Source organism: Anopheles aquasalis, chromosome 3 (genome assembly GCF_943734665.1).
Source record: "Anopheles aquasalis chromosome 3, idAnoAquaMG_Q_19, whole genome shotgun sequence".
Classification (NCBI taxonomy): domain Eukaryota; kingdom Metazoa; phylum Arthropoda; class Insecta; order Diptera; family Culicidae; genus Anopheles; species Anopheles aquasalis.
The window spans coordinates 23290032-23309095 of record NC_064878.1 but is presented as its reverse complement, the minus strand read 5'-3'; the positions used below and the strand labels follow the sequence as shown (position 1 = coordinate 23309095).

Sequence of the window (19064 nt, the reverse complement as noted above, 5' to 3'; positions counted from 1 at the left end):
CACCATTGACGCCCGCGAGCCAATATTCTATTTACACTCCGCCCCAAAATCGCTCAAACCTACCGACTGACTGACTGTTTTCCAATCCATTAGGCTGATGACACCGCAGCTACTAAGCAACCGACCTTCGGGACCGAAGGAGAAGAAACAGGAGGAAGAGAAGGGCAGGTTTCGCTTTCCCGATTCTACCCTCGAACCACTCGTAGAGAAGGCCACCTCCAGGGTAAACATTATGGGCCAGCCACGATGATGTTCGTCCGCGCTACCACAGATTGAATTTAATTGAATCCTCTGCTGTGCGGACGCTGCGGAAGAGCAGAATGTGAATTCTGCTGACTTTGCCATTGACCCTCCGTGCTCCCCGGGGGGGGGGGGGGGGGTCACGAAAATGGTCAAAACTTTGCCAAAATGCACCAGCACCCGCACCGCACCCTGGACGCTGAGGACACGATACCGGTGCTATAAAACGATAAAAAATCGCTTCCCTCCTCCCACGTGTGCGACGACGGTAAACCTTTTTGGCAACGCCACCAAAACCTGGGTGGAACCGTTACGCGCGCTTCATGGCCCTTCCGGTCCCGCACCCGATCGTCGCAGATCGGCGTCGCAACAAGCGACACCGACATAAAACGTCGACATTTATGTGCTCGTTAGAAGCGGGTGCTGGTCGCAGCATCCGCGGACCGGTTCCGTGCAGCGATTCCAAAACAAATAATTAACGAGACCATCGAGACGCGATTCGGTTCCGTTTCCTCCACCTTTCTTCCCTCGAACCGCACCTTAGTCTCCACACGATTGATGAGCCCAAAATGCCCAAAAGTCCATGGAACGCGACAAAGGAAAAATACGCGTAAATTTTTTTATTTTTATTTCGAATTCTAATCCCCCCACCTTGCTCCCCGCTCCCCTCCGCGAGAATCGGCGCCATCGCCAAAGTATCGGTACCTCGGTACCACTTCCTTATCGACACGACGAGCGACATTTAAGTGATCGCTCGATCGGGGAAGAAAAATTGGACAACATTAGTATGCGCCCAGCAGAGGGTCAGCCAGACACGAGTGTGTGGAATGGAATTTGCCAAATACATTCATCGGGCCAAATGGGGAGGCAGAAAGCTACCAAAAACGCGTAATTAGCACCATCCGATACGTCGTCTGCGATAAGCGGGATCTTTGGCCATCTCTTTGCCAAACAATCGAGCGATCGAGAACCGGTCATCGAACATCGGACACCGTTGAGAGGTTAGGGGAAGGAGGGACAGCAAGGTGACAGGCCAAGTCCGGATGTGATCGTAAAGATGCGAAGATGTGGACAAAACTCTTCTCCGCGAGCTTCTCGCTCGCTGTGGTTTGTTTTTGGGAGGGCAAGAATTTAAAAGCCACGATCGCGACCATTCGGTGGTTCAGTTCAGTTCAACGGTTCGATCGTTGAAGGAGTCGTCCGCGCAGTGGTCCAGACAGAGCGAAAGAGAGTGTTCGAGTTCGCAGCACAGCGCAGAACGTTGGCTAAGCGAAGCGAAACTCTTGGAAAGGGAACAGCATCAGCTCATCAGAGAAGAGACAGTCCAGTTAAAGCCGAAACAAAAGTGCATCGACAGCATGTATCAAGTGCAAATAGGTGTTATCTTGGGCGCCGTTCTCCTAGCGAGTGGCGTGGCAGCAATACAGGTCATAACGCAACCAGCAGGCAAGGTGACGGTCGCTGAGGGGCAGCGAAATGTGAATCTACTATGTCTGGTGGAGGAACCGATCGACTTCTGCATGTAAGATGGCGCCAGGATACGACGACTTAGTGCAACTCAGATTGCTTATCGCTTCGCTTCTCTCGATCCCCGCTGTTTAGTGTAAAGCTACCGGGAGCACCGGCACCGTTTGCGGCCAGCGATAAACTTCCGGCACCGATCGAGGGCATCAAGTTCTATGGGCTGGGCTGGAGCAAGGGTTCCTGCGGGATCACGATCGACACGATCAAGGCCACGCACGATGGAGAGTTCGAGTGTACGGTTTCGGTACGGGGTCAAACCTATAAGGGCACGATCGACATCAACGTATCAGGTGAAGGTTGCTACCGAATTGAGCGTCCGAGCGATCCGTGGGGACACATTTCGTTAATTGGTCAATCCTCCACTTCTAAGCAGTTGCCCCGGAACCACCGAAGATCGAGCTGGCCAGCAATGTGGATGCACCGAACGGAGAGTTCGAGTTTGGCAAGAAGGTGGTGCTGAAGTGTACGTCGCGGGACGGATGGCCAGCCGCCAAGCTGTCCTGGTATCTGGACGGTGTCCGATTGAGCGACGATGTCGGTGGTGAGTTCGTGGAAGAGGCCAACCGTCGTGCGACCGTACAGCAGATCTATCGGCGTGCGATCGCTGTCGAGGACCACAAGAAACAGCTAACGTGCCGTGCTGAACATCCGGCGTACGAGAGCGGTTTCAAGGAGACGAGTCTTCCGATTAAACTGAAGAAAGGTACAAGTCCACTTTAGAGGTTGGCAATTTAGAGAGGATCCGTGTCTTAACCGCGTGCTCTACTGCTTCCAGTGTACACCAACGACAAGCAGGAGGTAAAGAAGGAAGCATTTACGGCACCGGTGAAGCCACGGGCACCGCAGATCACCGTTTCGAGTGAGGTGGTCCAACGGGATGGTGCGTTCAAGGCGGGCAGCAATCTGGTGGTGCAGTGTGTCTCGAAGGATGGCAATCCTCCGGCCGGGTTCCTGTGGTTCCTCAGTAAGTAGCAACCATTTCGATGTCGTGACGTCACGCAGTTCACGTAAGGCCTTGCTTTCTTTCTCCCACAGACGATCAGTTGATCTACGATGGCCTCTCGGCACCGTACGTTAGCCGTAACTTCCGAGGCAATACGGTCCAGCAGACGCTCACCTACCCGCTGAAGGCGGCCGACAACGGCAAGACACTCATCTGCAAGGCACGCCACCCGGAAGGCAGCGAAGAGACGCGGCTTCCGATCCGCACTTTTTAGTTGAAGCGCGTTCACCGCCGCCACCATGCTCTCTGTGCAACGAGCTGCTCTGAGCTGTGATGGCCGTTGTCGTTTGCCGTTGCTGTTGTTTTGTTTCTTCTCTTTGGTTTGTTTGATATTTTTGTTTTGCGATATGCAATTGGAACCCGGATTTCAATTCAGGATTGGATCTATGAAAACGCTTCATTTACTTCAATAAATTATGACTTCAAAAGTGATTTTTATCCACCAGTAACCATCATCGGTGTTTGGATCATTTTTCTATTTTTCATCGATTGATAAGTGTTCTGCCTATTTTCTTTCTTCTTCTATACATAAAGTGGAGTTGGCTAAAAGAGACTCACATTTTTTAATAATTGAATGTACCAAAGTTAACACTTTTTTATGGTTTTGCTTCACAATACGACCTTTCAACGATTATTAGATGATGTTGTTTAAAATAACATCCATTAGCGTTACTTAGAAAATGATCGACAGAAAACATGTTTAACATTATAAAAGGCTCTGTAGAACCTTTGGGCGTACTAGAAACACTTATTTTGAAAATGGAATATTCAGAATTTTAGGGAGTTTCTTTAACTGCCACGTGGCTTTCAGTTTAGCTTGGTTTGAAAATATATCTTGTTATTCTAGGAAAAAACAGAAATGATAAAAATCAAACCACAAAAGTAGTACTTTAATTCACTTCATCCGATCTTCACAGCATCCCAATTCGATCGATCATTGATTCAAAACTCGCTGCGCTGTGGATTGCGCGCTTCGCTTGCGCTGCGTTTGGGGTCCGTCTAGAAGGCGCTTTAGACCTAATGACAGAAGATCGATAAACACGAAAAAACTGTGCCGCGCTTTTCAAATTTGACTTCCATCCGTTTCGCCGCTCACCGGTCATTAAATTACCATTTTTCCGTTATGGATTTGAGCTCGCGTGGCACACAAACAAGCTAGGCCCATGCCAAGCCCCTCTGGGCTGACCTTAATCCTTTTTACAACAGCAAATCGTGTGGCCGCAGTTGGGGCCTTCGCTTGTTGGCGTCCATTTCCATGTCCTGATGAGTGTGTTTTTTTTTTGTTTCAAAGGGGTCACCACCATCAACAGGACGGACCAAACCGCAACAAGGCATAAGGCATAAGGAGTTTGTCAACGAAACAATGACCAATGGCGTCGCGAATGACCGTTGCTCACGGAAGATTCAGCTTGACCGCGGTGCCGGGGTCCATAAACTCCGTCGGATCGATTTTTTTCGCTCGCGGTCACCCTTTCTCTCACGGAAAGCGGGCGTTCGGACCTCCGGTTCGCCCCACACACCCACACACAACTCCTTATTTTGACATCCAAGTCAACGGAACAAAGGAGACTCTTCCAGTGGATGTCTCGCTATGGTCGCGCTCCGTCTCGAGCCCTTCCCTTTAACCCAGGGAACGCGTTACCAACGGTCATCGCATGTGAAGCCGAGAAGCTCTCAAGCATAAAGAGAAACATAGGAGAGAGAGGATCAGAGCGAGAAAAAAACGCTGTCGGCCAGCATATTGGACTGACCCGAAACCAAGCTTACCAAGACCCCAGCATGACGGACCCCAGCCATCGCCCAGAGGAGCCAACATCGTCGTGATGCTGGCCCCAAGCCACACACGTACACAGACACCGTTGAAGCTGGAAACCAGTTTTTGGACTCTCGCTCCCCAGCCAGCCCCCGCCGTCACTTCTTGTATCGAGCTGAAGATCGGAGAAGAAGTCAAGGATCAAACCAGACCCCGTTTTTCCTCCAGCAATACTCCACCACCACCCCGGGGGACCCCAATCGGAGAAGGGCGCGCCTTCTTTGGAGGATCATAAATCGATTCGACGTTGAATCCGCTGAACGGCATCATCGTGTCGCGAATTCGCGCACACTTTCCTGCCCTTCATCGCGCGAGCCCGCTTCTCTAGGCCTTATTTGGAACGGGAGAAGGGTGAGAAGCAGGAGGAGGACCGAGGGTTTGGCAATCGAAACATGATCTTCACGGCGCAGCAGCAGCATCATCTTCTCGCGCGGCCGGCATCGTCATCGTCGTAGCCGTCGTCGCTTTTGCCTTTCTCTTTTGTTCGCGTTCGTTCAGGTCGCGATCGCTGGTGGTGGTGGTGGTGGTAGTGTCGATCTCACCCCCTCGGTATTTGCAATCGTCGAAATATCGCCGCGTTCTAGATGCGCTATGCGTTCGACAAGATCGTTCAAGAAGGCGAACACGTCAGGACAAGATGTTCTCTGCTTGCGTTCCGTTTGCTACAGGCATACAATTAGCGGTCCAGTTATTGAATTCCTCCGAACACCCAGCATGCGCTAGGAAACGCCGGAACGCATTTCATTTGTTTCAAACAAAAACTCGCTCGCTCACGTCATCGACGCCATCCGCACGCACACTATAGAGCCCCCTTCGTGTTGGGGGTCCCACTCGCATAGCGAGCATAGCAACCATAGCGGGTCGACCGATTCAACGAAACAAAGCCGCGTTTACCGGTGTTTGTGGTAGTGCCGTGCCGATTTGTGTTGTTGGGGTCCCTTCGAAAGCTCCTTCCCTTTTCCACGGCGGGCGAAACTTGTCCGTTCCCGTCTCCCCCACCACAAGCCTTTCACGCGGTCCGATCGGTGGTGGTTGTTTGATGGTGAAAAGCGATGCGTCGCGGCTCCTCCATCGTAGCAACCATTGGTCGCAGTAGTGGTAGTGGCGCGAGTCGCGCTGCGCTGCTGGAACGAAGAGCTTTGGTGGTGTGTTTGGGGGGCCACATGAGTCATTATTGCAGCACCGTGGCCACCGCGCGGCGGTACGCAACCCCCTGGCTAGAAAGAGAACGAACATCGGCATAGTGGCACACGCACACACCTTCGGACGCGGCGGCGGCGGCAACGAACGCAAGGTAAAGCGAACCGCGCGTTAACGAGACCCCGCCATTACGATTTTGAAGAACGCAGGAGAAAGACGTGCGACTCGTGGACCTCCTTTCTTTGAATCTTTGCCTTTGGCCCGTGTTCCCGTGTTCCCGTGTTGTGTGTCGGTGTGTGTCCGTTGTGTGTAGTGTGTGAGGTAGGTAAGGCAGAGAGAGAGACAGTGGAGAGACGAGATCGTGATCTTCCGTGGCTTATGCTGCAGCATCCTCAGCATCATCATCATCATCACCGGGGGGGAGATTCCTCCCTTTCAATCGCTCCAGCTCAACAAGTGGCACGGAGAGTGGTGCGTGGGGCCAACAATAACATTGTTCGAAAGGAGGCGAGTGTTAAGAGCGCACCGAGACACCCCAAGAAGCGTCCATCACCTAACCTCACAAAATTCAGCTCTTCGGAGTGTGCTGAAAGTGTGTCGCGCGTCCCGTAGTGTATCACTCTGTGCGCCTAGCACCAGGGATTGACCTTTTTTTTGCGAGCGCGCGAGGAGTAGGAAAATATTTGTTTAGGTCGCCAACCCCTCCACCAGCAGGCTGGAGGGGTAGTAATCTAAATAATTAAAAAGATAAACCTCCCCGTATAATGATGGTCCCCGGTGGTGGTACACCACCTGTGCCTTCTAGATTGGCTTCTGGCGGTTGTGGTGTGATTCCTACGGTAAATTACAACATTTCCCTTTATTTTTCCTTCTCTCGTTCGGTGATTTGTTGTACTATACTGGAGGCAGTGTGTGGAAAAAGGCCCATCATTTTCCCATCAGATTAAAGTCCGTGGCCGGTGAGGTGCGTGAAGGTGTAGTGAAGCTGAGTGAAGAGCGAGTCGCCGGTTCGCTGTTACGCAAAGTGTGCGGTGTGCCCTGAGGCAGAGTGAAGAAGAGTGTGCATTTGTTCGATCGCAGGAGCCATTGGTTGCTCTCTGCTGACATAACCTGCACCTGCACTCCCCGGTTTATTGATTCCAGCACGCAGCGCACAGCAGATCGATATCGATCGAAATACGTCGTGTCCGGTGTGGTCCGGTGTTCCGTGTTCCTCGTGAGTGTATCCGTGTGTGTGTGTGCGTGTGCCTCGGCGGTCTTTAAAACACAAAACCATTGTTGCAGTGCGCCAAGTAGAACCCAACGCATCTCTTCATCCTTACTGCTGCCATCTTGTGTTGTGCCTCCTGCACCTGTCCGCAGACGAGACGCGGTCATCTTCGCGGTAGAGAGAAGCGCGTCCAGTGTCCAGTTTCCTTCGCCGCGTACGGCTGTGTGTTAGATAATTAATGCAGACGAAAATGCAAGCCCTGTTCCTGTCCTGTCTGGCGGTGTGCGCTGCGTTCACAGGTAATTACATGATCATTTTGGTTCGCCCCTCTTCTAGAGTGAGGGTCTATCAGGGGTCTTCTCGCTGTGTCTCTCTTGTGGGTTTTGTGCTGTGTGGTCGCTTCCAGCTCTCCCCCTGCCACCATTCATTGTGTCCGCTGAGAAAAAGAAGGCTTCAGGAAGAGGGCGCACCGCTCCTCTCGCTGGCTCACAACAATGCCCAACGACGCCCAAGACGAGAAACACTCTGCCCCGGTCTGTGTCTGTCTGTCTGGTGTGATCTTTTGGGACCCCCTTTTACCGGTTTCTAATGCCAGCCAACCGACAGCATGATTGCATGATTGTGTTTGGCTATTAATGATAAACTTCCGGGAGAGGGCGCATTTCGTAGATAAAATTATCTGTCCCTCTCATGTGGCGCCCGCTTAAAGGGGACCGGGAGAAAATATGATGGAATGTTGATAGAAGGTTGTGGAGATAGTTTTCCATAGCAAACCCCCATTCGAAATGGGGGAGAACCTTCAGCGAACCTGAACTAATTCGGAGCCACTTGATTTCCGTTCTAGAAGACACTATATGCTAATGAATAATGGGAGATGGTTCTGGAATAATTCGGAATTAGATTAGATACGCAACCATGAGGTTCCTTTGAGTGAGATTTCTGAACTACGCGGCTATCTAGTTCCCGGGTATTTCGCAAAATTACCCAAACAGCGCAGGGCAGCGCAGAGTCATATGACAGGTCTCAGTGTCGTTGCGGTCACACGCTAATCACTAGATGGACACGCGTGACTGAAGGCTGTAAGTGGAGAGCAAATACGCGGCCTCCGGCCGGCCGGTTCCTACCTTTCCTGCGCGGTTCTTCTATCTCTCACGCACAATACCGCGCCCCGCTCCTCAACGAGCTATGGTGCCGTGATTTATGGTGAAAGTGTCTTACCATCGCCATAAAAACGGTTTTGCGTCGAATGAGGGCGCACGTTGAGCTAACAAACCTCCTTTTGCGCTGCGCGCATCTACATGATATGGACTCTCCAAGTAAATGCACCAAGTCTGTCAAGGTTCTGCTTACCTAGAAGTAGAGGAAAAAGATACACGGAGGTTAGACATAAAATTAATCAGCATATTTTCACGTGCACCACACGGCCAGGGAATGTGTTTGGATGTGAGGAGCAGATAAGTCAATAAATGAGGTGCGCCCCAGACGCCAAACCAGACTATTTGTAGATCAGCATTCCGTTCCTTGTGGTTTACGGATTAAGGAGATGGTAGGGCTCCGAGTAGGATACTTTATGGATGATGGTTTTATTACCGCTGGAAAAATCCCTCACCGGCGTCTCTAAACCTCGCGTGTTCTATTTCCGGGACACCCGCTTTGGAATGACATTCTTTTGCAACAATTTGATCCATCGATTGACAACACTCTCGCAGTGTCTGGAAGTTCCCTTTATTTGGGGACGCAGGGGCCGCTGTCCAGGAACTAAATATTCTACTTTCTCCCTCTCTTCGAGCCGCTACTAAAGCGTGAGGCCAAGGTGATCACGTAACGGTGATAAAAGTTAATCCAGATAAAAGGAGTGTGTGTTCGTCCCGCATGAGATGGCTCCATAAAACGTGTCCAGTGTCGGTCCGGTCCGGTCCGTCAGCTAACGAGGTGCATCGGGGCGTGGTGTGTCATCACGCGGCACACACCACCGGCTCTAACCAACAAAAACCATCTAGAACAACGCCGGCTGCTGCTTATCACAGGCGGTGTAGAAGAAATGACGCTCCGGGAGTGGTGATAGCAGCAGTGTGCTAGGTCAGCGCGAAAAAGAGATTTTCTTATCGCTTCCACTTTGCGCCCAGAGACTCCTGTGGCGCAAATAAATCTCGAGAGATTGTTTCCTTTTAGCGGTAGCGATTTGAAGCGTTGCCATTAACATCACATTAGCGCCTTACGTCTATGTGGCACGTAGCATCACTACTGGATGATAGTATTGTCGCTTTTTTTTTACTTTAATGATAAACTCTGAAATGTTTCTCAAGAGTTTAGCATTCCACCCGGATTCCTCTTCCTGCTGTGCGTGACTTAGTCACAACAAAAAAAGGGCTACGCAAATCTCCAAACATACGCGATTGAGAGAAGGTCACAACAATATCTTTCACGGGAGCGAGAGGAAATCTGTTGCCAGTAGTGTGTTATCACAAACAGCCAGGCCTATCTGGAAGTGTCTGCACAAACGTCACGGACTCTCTCTCTCGCTTCGACGGTTCGGTTATGAGCAAGGGTCACGTTTGATTATATTACAGAGCGACTCGGCGGGAAATTGTGTGTTAGGGAGATGAGTTTTGTTTTCTATTTTAAAGTTCCCTAGTTTTCCCAAAACGCCACGCAGCTGGAGGATCGTTTTGATTGTTTTGATGCCAAGGACTACACATTGCCAGGGAGCAGCGCGCGACCGTGAGCCTTTTGAACGGGAACTGTTGATGTATTTATCAAAACACGTATTACCCCCCTCCCGGTCGTGCAGGGAAAAATTTTCGCGAATTTTTCAAACATTTTGCTTGCAACGGGAAAAGGGGGTGACCTCGCTTTGGGACTGGACGGATTGTGTGTTTTGGCAGTGACGAGACGCGGCGCGCCCTCGCTAGACGTGTGTTTGGTGCACACCTTGAGGGTCTAAACACGCTTTATTTGTTTCTTTTGTGACCGTTGCTTCCATTTTTTCGGAAAAAAGTTGTTGAATCATTGGGCTCAGTTTTGTTTTCCGTTTCTAGCTTTGAGATTTTCCATTTTCTGCTGCTGCATTCCCTTCTGTTTACACTTCAATGTGCTGCGTCACATTCACGGTCATTCCAGCGTCGCGAATTCACACGCAACCTCCTCCGCAACCTCGTTGAGGTGTTACCTTCCTTCAAATGCTCGAAACTCGGAAACAGCTGAATAAGTCTAAATTGCGTCTGGTCTGCGCGATGTCAAGTGGCGTGCCTCGAATGCGCCTCCCGGATTGTCTCATGGTCGTGTCTTCCCCATTCCCTATTTGCCCCACCGATGGAAGAGGGAATGTTTGCGTTTTAGCTCGATATATTTTGTTTTTTGTTTTTCGGAATCTAATGATGATGAACGGCAACTAACTCAGGTTGGGGGGGGAACTCCCATAGAATGGTGGTACAGCGATGGAAGCTAATTTCATTTCCTTTCCCTCTGCTACTTCCTATGGCCGAGAATGACTCGATGAGTCAATCCGAATCGAAGAAGAACCAGAGAAGAAGGGGAATGGGTTCTGCTTTTTGCTGACAACGACGCGTGTATGTGGTACCTCACGTCGCGTGCTGCATGGCATGGCATGGCGTTGCATGTTTTTCAATAGAGAAGACGATCCTTGGCGAGAGGAGGGTGGGTTGTAATAATGATAATAATACCGTGGTGTTGCTGCTCCATAACACCCTCTATCTAGGTTTTGAGGCGCGACTCTGGGCCAAGGTTCTCTTCGAGTTCTTCGCCCTGGCAAGGGCGGCATTATTGGCCTTTTTAGTTTGACAGACATCGGCTGCAGCAGCAGTAGAGCGTGCATGCGAAGAGAACGGGTTCTCTCTCTGTCTCTTCATTGCCGCGCATTTCGGTGGCGTGGCCCTGGTGACTGCCAGACGCACAGACACAGAGATTCGAGTGTTCGCTCGCAACGGCACAAAATCAGATCCCAAAAATCCCCCCCATAAACCAACGATATGATGCCTGCTGGTTGATTTTAAAAATATCGTGAAACGCGGGAGATTCAAAACCGGCTCTCGTCATCGCGGTCGAGAAGAGAAAGTTCAGAGCATCTAGAAGCAGCAGCAGCACTATTGCTGGAGAGAGAGAGAGAGAGAGAGAGAGAGAGAGAGAGAGAGAGAGAGAGAGAGAGAGAGAGAGAGAGAGAGAAAGAGAGAGAGAGACCGTTTGTGGAAGAAGGCGTTGGCCAAAGCGGGACAAAAAAAAGGCACAAAAACCGGTTCCACGCTGACCGAGTCGTTGAAGTCGTTTGATGATGAAGAATATCGACCACACTTACCACCACCACACGGGCGCGAGGATCGCGCGCGCGCGCACGCTAAAGATCGAGAGACAGCTAAAGAAGAAACTCCGAGGGGAAGCCAGGGAAAAAGCGCTAAAGATCGAGAGTAAAAAGGATGAACGAACAACAGACACACTCACGTAGCTATCGTAGATCATCGATCTTCGGACCGCGGTGGGGTGCGTGGCTTGAAGGCGAAGAAGAGATAGAGCGCCGAGCGAGTGTTACGAAGACGTGAACTCGCTCATCACGCTTCTTCATCGAAGCATAGAAAACTGGCCAATGATGATGATGATGATGATGATGGTGAAGAATAAGTCGACGACCCCGCCGGGCCTGGACGCGCGCTCACGGGCCTGGACTGTCCGCGATCACGTCCAGCCCCAAAAAAAGCGATAAAAGAAAAAAGGAAGAAGGGAAGGCGGAAAGGAAGGGCGGCTGTCGCGTCAGGAGCCGAAAAGGACGGGGGGGTGGAACGGGAGATTTATAAAAAAAGATAAACAAAATTGGCGCGACCGACCGACCGTCCGACCGACCGACCAGAGAGAAGACCTGTCCCCTGGTACACCTTTTCGTGCTGCTGCTGACCTATCTCACTCACGCTGCCACAGTGTGGTCCTCCTCTCGAATGTCCCAAAAAAACAACATTTAAATCTCCATCATCTCCACCACTGCCGCTTCAGAGGAAGCGAAGGAAGAGCCGAGGAGTGTGACGCGTGATGAAGACAAGTACGACTCGGCGGACTCGCTTTCCAACCCACGCGAGCATCCGAGAGCCGGTCCGCGCGGGTATACAAGTACTGGCTGGTGCTGCTGCTGCTGCTGCCTAGGTCGTCGTCGTCGTCGTCGCAAGACGCAGTTTTGGAGAAGCGAAGATATTTCCGCCGTGTCCGTACCCCGCGTCCAGTGTCGTCCAGCAGTGCGTTCTTTGTCTATCGCGGGCTCGCCGGTGGCTCTGGCGGCTGCGACGGCTGTCAAACTGTCAGATAGAACCAGATAGAAACCGGAATATACCCTCGCTTCTCCGCTAGATCTTCTTCGTCTCCCAAATAAGATGGGAATGGCGGAGAGGAAAGGGAGTTTGTTTGGCTTGTGGTGAGCGAAGGATAGATGATAAACCCATCACAAGACAAACTGGACAGAAATTGAGGTAACATGTCCTCCGGAAGAAGCACTGGCCGTGCCGTGAGACACCTTTTGACACACAGAATGCGAGCCGCGACTGTCGCGAGAAGAAGCTGAAGACGAGAGGTGACCGTGGACTTGGGTCCAGCGTTTAGTTGTCCTGTTCCGGACCTTGACACTCGCATCATCCACTCGTCGACACAACCATTCGTTCTGCATCGTTCGGCTCATTAAAGGGGAATAAAATTCGAATTTAACCCGGGCACACCTTCACAAGAGGCGTCTTTCGGGCCAAGTGACGCTCTAGAACTCCGCTGGTGTTGTTGGGTGCCAGCTAATCTCTCTATTGTGGATCATCCGCCACGTTGGTCAAAAGAAGCACCCTCCACTTAGAGGTAACATTGTAAATCCAGGGCACGCAGCAGCCCAATTTCGTTTATTGAACGTCAATTAGCTCCTCTTCGACAAGTCGTCGCGCCAAGTGGACACTGTCTCTGGGACCAACAGATGTGTTGTTAAAACACGCACAACACGCCCTGTCGCGGCACAGTATTGGGATATCGATTAGGAAAAGAGGCAAACCCGAAGCAAGCCAATAAGCCAGCCAACACGCACTTCACACGAGAGGTTCAGGCGGAAGGATCGCGCGTTGTGACTACCCCAATTGTGGATCTATTTTTGCCCAGCCTCTGCCTCTGTGCCAGGCGCACACTAATTAGGCACCGGTCGAAAACGGCGCGTACAGAGCGAAGCCGCGTCCCCGAGGGAGGGAGGGCGAGAGAATGGAGAAGAAGAAGACACAGTTCCGTGAGGGGTAAAATATGTATAATATTGCCGCACCACCACGCACAGAGGGCAGAGCATGGGTAGAGGATATGCGGTAAGAAGGTCCTGGGCCTCGCTGGGCTCGTGTCCCTTTTCCACCGGTCATTAACCCCGGGGGCCGGTAATGAGACGCGACGGATTTGGTAATTAGCTTCGTTTTATAATGGAACTGGGCCACGCCGGGTGACCGGTGGTCGCTGTTCAAGTCAAGGTACCGCACCCTCCTACTAGAACGAACGTCGCCAATCCCTAGAGAAAGGACAGAGAGAGAGAGAGGATAGCGTTCTAGGTGGGCCGTTTTTTTGTTTTTGTGTCGAGTCCCTTTTGCGCGTTTCCGTGTCAAGCGCTTTTCAAATTCGGACATCAGCCATATTAGAGAGAACTAGAGGTGGGAGAGAGATGTAGAATTACGGAAGGAGAGGATATTCGGACTTTGGATTGGAAGAGAAGCACGAATCCTACAAGGGCGCGGGACCTCGAATGGACGAAATTTATAGGTTGCGTTGTGTTATCGGAAAAAGGGCAGATACTCGCAACGGGAGAAACTACAACACGGATAGAGCCCGAGAGGCGGCTAATTATTTCCATTATGCAAATTTGGCGGATGGCACGCTGCACAGGAAATTAATAAATGCGCAAGCTTTCGTTTCGTTCGTCGCGCGCCTCGCGTCAGTCGAATGTTCGCTGCTTTTGGTTCAATTCCCGGCGATTGGCATTATTTTCACATTAATCCTGCCAGGACTCCCCCCCCTCCTAGGAGGAGAAGACAAAGAATTCCTCTGGCCCCTAAGGATTTCTTAACGATTTGGGGGAAAAGGCGAACATTTATTTCCCCGTTTCTGCGTTCTGCGTGTACCATCTGTGTTGTAGCACTTTGTGTCGCATAGTTCCCGGCCGCATGTCACTACGCACACAGTTGGGTTGAGTGAGATAAGCGGCTCGATACATACCACGCCTCTGTTATCTTATCAAAATATCCATCGATAACTGCAATGCTCTCTTGGGCGCGCGCGCGACCGTGGAACACACACGACGCTGCATGAGCTTGATCTTTTGCGACAAAGCGGGAGGCGGCAACGTGGTTCGGAATGTGGTGGAACAACAAGTTGCAGTCGCAGCGACGACCTTCCATTCTGCGGCACACAGAACTAGTTATTTGCAGGAGGAAATATTTTAGTTGCATTACAACTACAGCAAGGGCGGACAGGTCATGAGTCACCACTCGGTGATGAGGACACAGCGCTGCACGCCGCTTGACCAGTGTGCTCGTGTGTTGATTGAATCATCACTTATGCGTGTAAATGCTGTCGTTCGTCGTCGTTCCGAACGAACCTTGTGGCTTCCTAGAGGTCCCAGTAAGATGATGTCAAGGCGGCGAGCAGTACTTTAAAAGCAAGTCAAGTGAGCAATTAAGGGTTAGTCACCTGTTCTGGTGTGGAACCCCTTTCTAGCTAGGTGTGTGGTGTTGTTCGGTGTCACTGGTGACTAATAGACCGGAACACTTTCGTTCGTCGGACTTGGTCGACGACCTTTTCCTGGGGTTTCGATGTTAAAGGCCATGGTTGTCGTCGTCTTGTGATGATCTAAAAATATCTTCAGCACAAGATACCTTCTTACTGGTTTTCGGGCACGCTAGACTAGAGCACCAGGGCAGTCAGACTTCCAGTTCCCTAGTTAAGGAGGGGAACAGGTTTGCAAATTATTCAACGGTGACTCCCTCTACGTCTGTTCCGATGGAATGAATGACCACCAATACACGGGACATGCCAGGGGCCCTTTCCAAATCACTCGCAATCCTGCGCTCTATTGCGCTTCAATGTAGTTCCTGGACTCCTGTGCCTGTGTTCTGGATGGACACGGTCTGTAAACTTCCAGTTCCAGTCACTGTAAATAATTTTTGCATGCCCAAAGACCCTCACACATCAGATGACTGTTACTGCAAGGGGAGAGAATGTAGTGCGCAATGTAGACGACCAGACTGACACTAACCAACCAGTTGATTGACAGACAGACTCCTCTCTCGCTCTCTGTCTCTCTGTCTCTCTGTCTGAACAACACAAGGGTGCTACTAGCTGTGAATATTATCGATGCGCGCACAGCAGCACCGGTGGTCCACCATCAATGAAGGGGGTTTTTGGGGCCACTACACTCCACTCTCTGGCTGCAAAAAACTGGTTGCCGCTTTCCAGTGCTGCACACATTTTCGCTGGCGGAGAAGGCAACGAGGGGTGTACTTCAGCGTGTCATTCTCGACGACTCATCCACCGCTCACCTGTGTACTGCATTTAAATTGCGCACAACCACCGCTGCACCACACACCCCCTCCCCGACGATATGGGCCAGTGAGTTTAAGTTCTTCTCCAATTGTTTTATCAAAAACACGTTCGTGAGTAGCTGCTGGTGGTGTGGTATAGTATGGATGGGGTTGAGGGTTGGTGCATGACGACGGGGTGGACCTGTTAGTGTCCGGTGTCTCTACTCTTCCTCCAGCAGAGTGAGCACTGCTGCGAGTGTGTGTACGAGGTCCGGGAGGAATTGGAAAGTTGTGCGCAATGGTTCTAGAGAACTGTTGTCTGTGTTTTTTTTTTTGCAAACTCTCCATTGTGTTGTCCACGAGTGTGTGACAATTGGGTTTATGGGGAGCCCCAGAAGGGAACTGGGAACAAAACACGAGGTTCATTGCGTATTATTATGGTGTCCCGGTCGGCTAGCCTGTTGCTGCTGCTGGCACACACCGGCGGCGGTAGTGAAAGAAGCCGTTTTTTGTGCAAAACGAGAGTGCGATACCTCCACTCCAGTGAGTGAGTGACATCATCCGTCACACATTGGAACTTCCTCCTGTCGGTTAATGCGCCAGCGCCAGAAGTCCATAAGTCATCGGCCAGAGAGCGGCAGAGAGGGTGATCCATTGGTATGTTGGTGGCGCGGATGAGATGCCTGCTCCACGGTTCATTTCGCATTGTTCGCGTGAAAACACAATGGCGCAATGGCACTGTGACCGTCCGTCTTTGGTGTTCGAGAATTTGGGTTTCTGGTTGACTTCTCCGCTCCCGGACCACGACGACGCACTTTTCGCACGCCAACGATTGGTGCGCGCGCGAAGGCCATGAAGGGGGAAGAAGAAGCTAGGTCGCGCCAAGACGATGACGAGAGCGCGTGTCAGACTTCAGAGTCATGTTCTAAATACCGCCACCGGGGAGCAGACGACGCCACCTTCTTCGCGGCCCATGTATGTTCCTCATTAGTATTCTTCCAGCTCGGGCTGATGACGCCAGCTCGCCAGCGGTTTATGTCCCTCAAAGTCCCGTTCTAGACACCATTCTCTCATATGAATGTTTCTTCCTCTCTCGTGACTAACGGATTCAGATTTCTCCAGAATGCGTACGACGACGGTCCCCGGTTGTTGTTCCGTTTTTGGATCCCGTCGATCCAATCCAATCTTTTGCGCCGGTTTGGTGGCGGTGTTATGGTTGTGTCGGATTTCATTAATTATAAACAATGCGATGGGGAGTTTTGATGACTGTTTCACACTTTTTATCGATTAATTTATGAACGGTGGAGAGAGCGGGCGCGCGCGCGCGCCTGTCACGAATTTGTTTATGGGTTTTTTGTGTTTTGTTATTGTTAGCGTTGTTCGATTCGATTCGAAACATCATTTGATTTAATAACTTTAAGCGGCGGAAAGCATAATCACAGACTAAACACACATTCTGCTGTGTGACGATGACATTATCGGAGGCGCTAAAGCGATGTCCAATCTTGCTTGCTGTCATCGAAAAAGGGGTGCCAGTAGCACCAGCACCTCAGGGGAGTGTGCGTGCAGCTAATACACATTTATCTAAAATCGCGTTTAATTGGATTTAGTGTTTGTTAGTGCATTATCGTTGAATCCGTTCAGACTTGCACACACCAGAGCGTCACCTTCCGACAGAAAGAGAGAGAGAGAGAGTCCCTTGACAGTCGTGGTGTGATAAGATAAAAAAGCCCTTATCTCTTGCCTACTCGTGTCTTGCGGTGGCAGTGAAGGTGTAAATGTTGCCACCACCAGCATAGCCATTAAAGACCCAACCCAACACAGGTGGTGGTGCTGGTGCTGGTGCTGAATGGCGAGAGACTCCCAACCCGCATTACGTGTGTATTGTTGCAGGAAGTGATAAAGCTGACAGAACGCAGGGTGTTACATCAACAACAACAACGACAGCAGCAGCAGCAGCACCACTCTTACTGCACACACCGCACACCGTTCCACCATTCGAAGGTCGTAATTTGCATCACGGAATGCTGCCACCACCGCGGTGTGGTGTGTGTTGGTACGCAAAGAACGCACACAAAACGGGGTTCTTGGGAGCACGCTGGAGATGGAGTGCACCTACTGCAATCGAGCACCAGCACCGGATGCAGCAATGTACCGTAATTAGGGGCGAGTGAGAAGGAGTAGAAGGAATGAAGGGAAAAAAAACTCGTTCGCGATCTCCTCTCTGCTCCGGGCGGCCATCCGCACGCAGTTAATGTTGAGGAAGGCAACGGAGGGGGGTTTGCGTGTTGCAAAACCAACTTGAAGGCGATAGTAGTGTGGCCGACAACGACGATGACGACGACGACGATTGTTGTTGTGTATCGGTCAGCTTGAGTCAACTCAGCTGCTGCTGCTGCCACCACTTTGCAGCTTGTTACTTTGCAATTCTCTCGCGCTTGGTTTTTTCTCCATCGCCGGGCCACTGTGTATCAATTGCACTGACCTTTCTGGCTAGAAAACACAAGCGGGGGGTGTGGGTTGCAAAGAGCTGTGACGACGACGAGAATTCCAAAAATGACATCTCGAGAGAAACACAAAGAAATAGCGCTACTGCTACTCTGCACTTGCCGTGGAGCCAGAGATGGATGGAGGAGAACCGGGGCCTCTTGTTGTAAGAAATGTCATCTTGACGCGCGTCACGAGAAAAAGGCGCACGGGCATCGGGGGTGGTGGTGTGGTGCATTCTTGGCCATCCGATGGAAAGAAGGTCATTCATAATCAACGAAGAAGGAGAGCAGCCTCGTTGGAAGTGCAATGTTGGATAATTAATAATGGTTTTGAAATGTCGTTAGCGTTGTGGAAGTGTTAGAGTAGCAGCAGCGGAGGGAATATACCGCCATTATCGTAATGAAAAGGTGACCAGACTGATCGGAAAACGTATTAAGATAGAGCACGTAAAAAAACCGGGTGTCCAGATAAGGATTAAATTTATGTTTATGGATTTGTAGAGTACAAAACCCATGCACCACCACGTCGCTGCGCTGCTGGAACTCCACATATTGCGCCACCCCTGGCCTGGCCGGTTGCAATTCACTGTTCAACAGCTCGTAACGACCCATTAGATTGACCCATTAGGAGGAGAAGGGAGAGCTGGAGACTTATACCAGAATCTCCCGGGGGTACAGACCCTCGAACAGAGGAGATAATCGTCGCCGGAGTGCTGTGCGGTATAATTGGCTCTTCCAGTTTTTTTTTGCTGCTACCTTTAATGATCTTATTTTCCTTTCCATTTTTTTCCTTAAACCGGAAGTCGCTGTGACGGCGCGCGCGATTGAGCACTGGACGAAAGAGGGAAGAGGTGTCGGTCCCTAGGAGAGAACCAACAAACCGCGAAACAGGTGTCGTCCCAGGGTGCATATTGCCCCTGTTGTTGCTGGTTTAGACTTAGACCTTTCTCAATTTTTTCTCGCCGCTCTTTAAGGCCTGTAGACCCCCCGCCGGTCAACGGTGCGTAATAATAGGGTTGGGGGGAGATCCTTCTTTGACGCGGAACAACACACCGCGCCACCCTTCTTCTTAAGACCGATCCCTACACCAATTTGATCCTTTGAAGAGACGAGGTCAAGGGTGCAG

At 51.0% G+C, this 19064-nt stretch overlaps 3 protein-coding genes across 9 annotated transcripts in view; 2 read left to right on the top strand and 1 right to left on the bottom strand.

Moving 5' to 3' along the window:
• LOC126577532 (uncharacterized) overlaps positions 1–19064 on the bottom strand; it is a 269650-nt gene that overhangs the window by 99178 nt on the left and 151408 nt on the right. The gene's annotated exons all lie outside the window — the stretch shown is intronic.
• On the top strand, positions 1432–3211 carry LOC126577536 (fasciclin-3-like). 2 transcript variants are annotated; one of them, XM_050239223.1, is made up of 5 exons: positions 1432–1762; positions 1843–2054; positions 2138–2467; positions 2540–2728; positions 2800–3211. In XM_050239223.1, the coding sequence occupies exons 1-5, from the start codon at positions 1599–1601 to the stop codon at positions 2979–2981; spliced, it is 1077 nt and encodes a 358-aa protein (XP_050095180.1). In that variant the 5' UTR covers positions 1432–1598; the 3' UTR covers positions 2982–3211. The 2 variants fall into 2 exon arrangements, with proteins under 2 accessions (XP_050095180.1, XP_050095179.1); XM_050239222.1 differs by having other exon boundaries at positions 1843–2060; positions 2135–2467.
• LOC126577533 (fasciclin-3-like) overlaps positions 5855–19064 on the top strand; it is a 100535-nt gene continuing 87325 nt past the window's right edge. The window contains exons 1-2 of one of the 6 annotated variants that reach the window (XM_050239217.1): positions 5855–6012; positions 6630–7229. In XM_050239217.1, coding sequence (XP_050095174.1) covers positions 7169–7229 — 61 coding nt within the window. In that variant the 5' untranslated portion in view covers positions 5855–6012; positions 6630–7168. Of the gene's footprint in view, positions 6046–6625; positions 7230–19064 lie in introns of all 6 variants that reach the window. The other 5 variants (XM_050239214.1, XM_050239215.1, XM_050239216.1 and 2 more) reach the window with 5 other exon arrangements.